Raw genomic sequence first — 7,486 nt, forward strand, 5'->3', positions numbered from 1 at the left:
GCGAGAAGGATGGGCTTTTCATAAGTTTGAAGCTTTTTTTTGCAGTCTAACATTTTTATTTGAACTAAAAAACAAGTGGGGGGTGGGGGCCTGTCTTGCCGAAGTTTTCCATGTTTCTCTTGCCAATGTTCACATTGATTTCACCTCTGATTTTCTGCATGGTTTTCCTGCATGGTTTTTTCCTGCGCAGATTTGTTTGTGTTTAACTCAAAGCTGTCTTCTCCCATGCTCATCATCCTGAACCCGGTGATCCCACAGGACATAGGACTCCTGTACCAGAACATCCTCCAGGGCATCCTAGTTCTCAGAGAAGCTTTTAGAGGCAAATTGTTTGATAATAGCGCATCCGCTTAAGCAGGAGGTAGGAAGACATGCTGGTCTGCAGCCGAGAGAGCCAAACCCCAGCGCCGGGTTTGCGGGAGGAGGTTTGTACGGAAAGGGGGCAGATGTGTAGGGAGAGGAGCTCTTTGGGCCTGACTAGCTCTAGAACGTGGCCACCTAGAAGCAGTGAGCTGGTCTCAGTTGAGGGCAAGCTCTTCTCCAGGTGAGTCCGCTGGTGTGATCAGCAGCGGGTGTAGCTGTGTCCTCGCCACCCAAAACTGGAAGGTTGCCCCTTGCAAGCCCTGGGCCTGGTGAGGAAGGTAGGAGGCACCAAATGTGGCTGCCTGGGGCAGTTTTTGCTGCTGAGCTGTCCTTGGTTGTGGGATAACACGGTTTGGCTCCCCGTGCTCACCCTGAAGACTTGGTGCTGTGGAGGAAGCCTGTGCTCCATGCTCTCATGTCTCCTGAACTGCCCGAGGAGGCCCTGTGCTGTAGCGGGCCACCACCTCCACTTCAGCCTTGGGCAGGGGAGACCTCATGCACCTGGCCTGGACAGTTGCAGGACACCATTGCCTTCAGCTGGGATGTCAGCCCACAGCTCTGTCCCTGCTCAGACCACCTTCACCCACCAGTGTGATGATCCTGGGGTCAAGGGTGTGATGATCCTGGGGTCAAGGTCACATCCTGTTGCCTGGCCCCTGCTCCTGCCCAGAGCAACACTGGGTCCTGGATTCGTGTGGTCACGTTGGATTTCACCGCTGTCTTCACACACAGTGATGTCCAGAGATGCTTCTGAGCTCCAGGGGACAAACCTGTCCCCAGGTTGAGCCAACTCCTTTCTTGGCTGAGTGGGAGCCCAGACCAGGAGCCCAGCGCTCCAGACGACCTTCTGCAGTGATTGCAGCCCTTGTAACTTGATGAGGAAAGGACTGTTGCTACCAAGCAGCCGTGGGGCCAGGACAGCGCTGCATGCACATCATACTGTCCCTCGTGGCCACCGCTCTCTGAAGCATTCCCGGTGTCTCTGTAAGGTGTCATGGAGGTTTTTCCTGCTGTACCATGGGCAAACCTGCCCTGTCTCTGTCCTGCTATCCCTGTTGTCATCTGCCCCAGTCTCCCCTGCCTGCAGCACCCTGGGGTCCCAAGCAGCTGCTGGTGGCATGAGGGGGTTGAGGACCCCCTTCTCCATCCTCTGGTTGGAATGGAGCTGTGCAGCAGCAGCAGCACTGGGACATGCTGGTAAGTCCAGACCCTTCCTCTGCCCTCCAGCTCTTCGGGATGGGACGTGGCTGAACGCAGCAGCCCCATCTTCTCTCTGAAAATTGAGTTTGTGCCTGCGTATCCAGGTTTGGAGTGGTTTGGAGATCAGCCAGAAACCTGGCCTCTGTCTCTCTGCTGGACTTGTCCATGGTACTCGTCACTGGTGCATCCATCCAGCCCGTCCGTGGCTCTTGGCCCTTCCTCCGCACAAAAGCTCAAGCTGCATGCCTCATCTCCAGTAGCCTCAACTGCTCATGGGTTCAAGAAGCCACTTGACTCCTGTCTGTAGGGTTTGTTGGGGCAGCCATGGATTCCTCATCGGTTCCCCCTAGCTGGGAGCATCAAACTGTTGTGACATTGCGACACTGCTCTGGAGCATGGGCCTGTCATTACCTCTTGTGGCACGTCATAATGCGTTTATCTTCTCCCCAGTGGAGAGGGTGGCAGTGGGTGTTCTCGTGCCTGCTGGGCGCTGCCCCTGAAGCAACAGGTACTCCAAGTCAACCTGATGGAGCTCCACAGCTGGGTGTGCCTTAGAGAGCGTAGCACAGCACACAGCTGGGAAACCGTGTGCTGTAGACATAACAAAAGAGCAGGGAGAGCTTAGCAGTGCCCGTGTCACCAGCACCTCTTTGCACAGTCCAAGCACGACCAGTCTCCTGCCTGAACAGCTCTGGCTGAAGCAGTAGGAGATCTGGAGAGATGTAGCCTGCAAAGGGGATCAAACTCTTGTCTTCATTCCCTCTTCAGTGCTCAGAAGAAACCACCCTGGTATCCCTTTTGAAGCTGGTGGGGTAGGCTCTTCCTTTGTGTCAGGGAATGTTCACCCAGCTGCTCCTCCTCTACCTGTAGATAAGGCATCATTGTCTCTACGTGGTGGTTTATCAGCTCCCGGAAGAGTTGACCTGTGCAAAAGCACCGTGACCCTGCAGCATCCCAGTGTGGTGCTGCACCAAAACCTTTGACCTTGCATGCGCAGCATCACCCATGAATGATCCTGGTCAGGATGGGGACCTCTTATGAAAATAGAGATGTGGCTGGAAAGCATCATGTTGGAGCTGAGTGCTGGTAGCAGTCGCTGAGTGGCCACTACTGCACCTTCTCAGAAGATCCAGGCCAGCTCAGCCCTGGCTGCAGCAGTGACAGGGACACCAAGGTGGTGACCGATGGCAGGATGGCTGCACAGCTTCATCCTCCAGTGGAGAAGATGGAAAGGATGCTTACCCCTGTTCTTCAAGACATGTGGTTGACGTGCAGGAGTCTCCTACCCTGCTTTCCTCTCTCCCTCTCTCTCAGGGCCTTTGCCAGGTACGGTTGAGCGGTGAGGAGCGAGCTGGAGGCATGTGCCTCCTCCCCGCCATGAGCTGAGGGGAAGACCAGAGGAGCTAGAGCACAGTCCCTGCCGGTGCGCAAGGGAGAGCTTTCTGGTCTCCCATGGAAGGGCGTGAGTACAAGCGCTGTTGTTGACCTGTGCCTCCGTGTTGTGACAGACGCTGCCTATGGGTAAGTCACCTCTCTGTCCCAAATGACACGCAGTGGTTGTGGCAGCTGCTGGTCGCTGGAGAGCCTCGGGTGTTGTGCAGAGAGAGATTAAGGTTGGAAGGGACCTTTGGAGACCTCTAATCCACTCTGCTGCTCCAAGTGGGACTGGCGTAAAGACGATAGACCAGGTTGCTCAGGGCTTTGTCCAGTTCATTTCTGCCCGCTCTTGATGCATCATTTGATGTTGATTGACATCCCTCACCTCCCAGGCAGGCCTCAGGTCATAAAGGCACGCGTAGCTCAAATCCGATCTAAACCAGCTGAAGCGAAACACTACCTGGGCTCACGTGAGACCAGGTGATGGTGGATGTATGTCAGTGAGACCTAGGCTCACCCAAAAGCTTGAGCAGGTGTTGAAATGAGCTTTTCTGTGAACAACAAGCTCAGCTCCTGAGCTCTGGAAAGTCCTTGTGTGACGCTAGACACATCTTAGGGGACTTCTCTCTGCTGGTTGTTTCATCGTAGGGTTGACATCCATCGGAAGGAGAATGCTGGTGCCGCTGAAAAGCCCATCACTATCCATGCAACACCAGAGGGGTGCTCCGAAGCGTGTCGTATGATCCTTGATATCATGCAGAAGGAGGCTGATGAAACCAAATCGTAAGTGCCCCTGGCTTGGCAAACTGGGCGGGTGTGGTGAGAGGGAGATAAATTCAGCCATCTGTGGAGAAGAAGCCATCTTCTCACCCCCCACCCCCTGAGGGAACTGCTGGCATTCGGAGTTTCAGGGTAGCGTCGTGGGTCATGTAATAACTTACATCTTAATAACTTCTCCATGGTGTGGTTGACAGAGCTGTAGAGACCAGAAGCTCAGGTGGGTCCAAAGAACATATAGACAAACTTGGAGAACAAAACCCCGTGAAATACAGATGTACCACTGGGCTTGGGAAGTCCCCGAGTTTCCATTCCCCAGAAGCTGAGGAGATAACAGTGGTGAGAAGCTCTTCTGCTCCTTCCACCACATAGTTAGTGCCTGTTGCTGGATGTTGGTTTCCTGGCCAGATGGACCTTGAGATTTTATTTTTTAATCCATTTTAGAGCAGAAGAGATTCCCTTGAAAATCCTAGCACACAACAGTCTGGTGGGGAGGTTGATTGGCAAGGAGGGCCGCAACCTCAAGAAGATTGAGCAGGACACGGGCACGAAGATCACCATCTCCCCGTAAGTCCTGTGGACACCAAGCCATCCCCCTCCATCCAACATGGTACGGGCAGCGCTGGAGCCAGAAAACAGAGCAGTTCCATCCTCCCCAGCACATTCCCCATCCCGGGTGGGCATCCCTCATCCCAGGCGGATGGTGGCGTTGGGCCGGGAGAGGGCATGTGGTCCCACGCTGTCTGAGGGGGGAATCCTCATCTTGGATTTGAGGTTTTTTTTTTTTTTTTTTTTTTTTTTTTTTTTTTTTTTTTTTTTTTTTTTTTTTTTTTTTTTTTTTCTTTCTGACTTGAAACCAGAATGTAACTGCGTCTCCGGATTTATCTGTGGGGTAGTTTGCAGGATTTAACCATTTATAACCCTGAACGGACCATCACAGTGAAGGGCAGCACAGAGGCGTGCTCCAGTGCTGAAGTGGAGATTATGAAGAAGTTGCGAGAGGCCTACGAGAACGATGTGGTGGCTGTCAATGTAAGCTCTCAGCCCTCCTGCTTGGGATGCCACTGCTGAGGTGGCCAGAAGAAAACGGGGGGGAGTCAATCTGTTATGGCAAGGGCTGACCCTCACCCATCATGTCCACACTATGTGGTGAGAACCCCAAGAAACCCACTCAGCCTGTTACGTGTTTCTCTATGTCTTTGCTTTCCCAGCAACAAGCCAACCTGATCCCAGGACTGAACCTTAGTGCTTTGGGCATCTTCTCAACGGGGCTGTCCATGCTCCCATCCACCCCAGGGGCCCGAGGGGCTGCAGCAGCCACCCCGTACCACCCGTTTGCAGTAAGTGCAAGAGGTTTTCGGAGTGCAGGGGATGTGTTCTTGGGGGCAGAGTCATCTCTAGACTCTCCTGCTGTAGCTCTTGGGCTTGGGTGAACACCATAGCTAGAGGAGCCATCTCATGAGGAGTCTTGAACGAGAGCTCTGACTCTTGGCCATTTAAGGAAGATACTCATCACAGCAGCAAAATCGAGAAGACAGTGAGTGAACATGGCTTGTCCCTCCTTGGATTTAGTTTCCTGGTAAAATCAACTGTATCCCCATGTTGTGCTGAGCTCAGTTTCACCTGTGTTTAAGGATGGGCCGTGTCCCAAGGGTGCTGGTCTCTGGACGCGGCTGGGGGCCATCTGTGACGATGTTGGCATGGAAAAACCATGTAGGCGGTCTTCAGTCCCAACCCCAACCCCACCACTGGGTAGTGGTGGTGTGGACTCTGTTGTGCCCTGTGGGTCTGGTCTCAGTGGCCCTGGCAGCCAAAGGATTGTGCTTGCTGGGAGTTGATCTTCACCTGATTTTGTAGGCAAGGGTTTTTCTCTTTTTTTGAGGTGCAGTGGCTGCCGAGGCCTGGGGCAAAGCAAACCTGGAGAGGAGTTTCAAAACTGCTGAGGTTGCACACAGGCAGGGACGGTCCAGTGTCAGGAAAACACGCCGACCAAAATGCTGTCGGGAAAGGTCCATCCCCTACTCACCAGGTTCCCCAACCCCTTAGGATGACCAGGCTCTGTGATCTGTTAGTCTCTCTAAATCTTTCTGCGCGGCGACTGGCGCGCAGGTTAATTTACTTGTGCTGTTTTCTTTTCCTGGTGGCGCCAGCAGCAGAGCAGTCGGAGAAGAACGGTGAGTGCCAGGCTGGCGGTGTGGAGAGATGGATGAATGGATGCGTGTGATGGCCCTGAGGGCACCAGGAGAGTCTGTCTGTCTGTGCACTGCCAGCCCGTGGAGGGGAGGATGCTCTGCCTGCATCGGCCGCCTGAGCAAGCACAGCCTTCAGGAAGTGTCTGCCTGAGTGCTTGTGCGGTGGAGAGGAGCTGGGCAGGTCTCCTGAAGGGCAGCGTTTGGCGTGGGCTCCTTCACCCCAAAGCTTTGTGTGGCCTTTTTCACCCTGGTGAGACCAAGAGAAGCAATTGCCTCTGCCATTATTTTTTGTAGTAAAACAAAGAGCAGGCAAAAAAAACCCTAACAGGAAACCAGCTTGGCTCTGTGTTTCACACCCCAGAGTGGTCGTTTCTGACCGTGTCCTAAGCAGGACCTGGGGCTGTTTGCTGTAGCTTCAGCTTTGGTGCTCTTAAGAGACCTGGAAAGGATGGAGGATGAGGAAGGATCCTTGCAGTGAACAAGGGGGAGGTGGGGAGGTGTGCTGCCCACCCTGGCTGCGAGGACCCTCTGGGCAGGAGAGGGCACGTTGGTGTAGGGGTTACGGAGCAGCCTTGTGGTCAGAAGCAGAGGATTGACACAAGGGAGCGTGAGCTTGGTGTGAGCAGCAGCACAAAACCGCAGTGCAACGGGTTGAGGTAGAGGGCTGGGAGCGAGAGCAGCGTCTGGAATGGGCGGGAGAGGTGGGTCTTCTCTACCCGAGTAACCGTAGTTTGCAGGTACCATCTGGCTGCACTTGCGCAAACCCAGAGTGGGAGAGAGTTGTGTCTGTTCCAGGAGAAATGTCTGATGTATTTGAGATACAGAAAAACTGCAGAGTTGGGTTGGGGTGCTGGTGCATACCCCTTGATTTTAGCTGTGGAGAGACCCACTGATTTTTCCCTATCTCCAGCCTGAGTCTTGGGAGAACATCTTCAGCCTTTGCTTTTTCTTCTCTTGGAAGTGGAAAAGGGAGATGGTGATGGAAATTAGAGCCAAATCAGATGTTTTGCTCAACTGTCACCAAACCTCCACCTTCTCTGCAGGGGCCTGATGGTGGTTACAGTATGGTTTTGGCTTTCCAGGGTTGCATCTGCTCCGGAAGGCTGCAGGGAATGGTTTTCTGCTATGAAGACTAGCAGGACACAGCTGAAAAAGCAGCAGTGGGGAGCATCTGGGGGTAACTGGGAGCTTCCATCCACCTCCCAGCCCCATTGTGATGTGCTGCAGGTGCAGGATCTGGGCTGCAGCTCACCTTGATACACCCTCAGGTGCACCTGCACTCTCTAGGAGGGGTTCAGGGGCCGAAGGGTCGTCCCTGTGTCCCTACTGGGCTCGTGGTGGTGGCATGCTGCTCCATGTCAGGCTGGGGGTGGCCAGGAAGGGGCTGGGCATGTTGGAGAATGTTACTGACCCTCATTTTCTCCCTGCTACAGAGCTCCTCTGCTTACCTCTCGAGTCTGTACGGAGTCCCCCCAGCCGGTGCCTTCCCCCATCAGCACTCGGTAAGTGCCTTGGCACCTCCCTGTGTGAGGTCTTTGCTTGGGCATCTTGGGGGGGGGGCACGTGGCTGGGGTGGG

The 7,486-nt window shown here is 54.2% G+C and overlaps 1 protein-coding gene across 1 annotated transcript in view; it reads left to right on the forward strand.

Annotated features, from left to right (window-relative positions):
- The window catches only part of IGF2BP2 (insulin-like growth factor 2 mRNA binding protein 2), a gene marked incomplete at both ends in the record, with an annotated part of 14,467 nt that overhangs the window by 4,464 nt on the left and 2,517 nt on the right, over nt 1-7,486 (forward strand). The window contains 5 exons of the mRNA XM_010139125.1: nt 3,589-3,723; nt 4,162-4,284; nt 4,614-4,749; nt 4,929-5,057; nt 7,343-7,411. Coding sequence (XP_010137427.1) covers nt 3,589-3,723; nt 4,162-4,284; nt 4,614-4,749; nt 4,929-5,057; nt 7,343-7,411 — 592 coding nt within the window. The remainder of the gene's footprint in view (nt 1-3,588; nt 3,724-4,161; nt 4,285-4,613; nt 4,750-4,928; nt 5,058-7,342; nt 7,412-7,486) is intronic.

Source organism: Buceros rhinoceros, unplaced genomic scaffold, assembly GCF_000710305.1.
Source record: "Buceros rhinoceros silvestris isolate BGI_N320 unplaced genomic scaffold, ASM71030v1 scaffold36240, whole genome shotgun sequence".
Classification (NCBI taxonomy): domain Eukaryota; kingdom Metazoa; phylum Chordata; class Aves; order Bucerotiformes; family Bucerotidae; genus Buceros; species Buceros rhinoceros.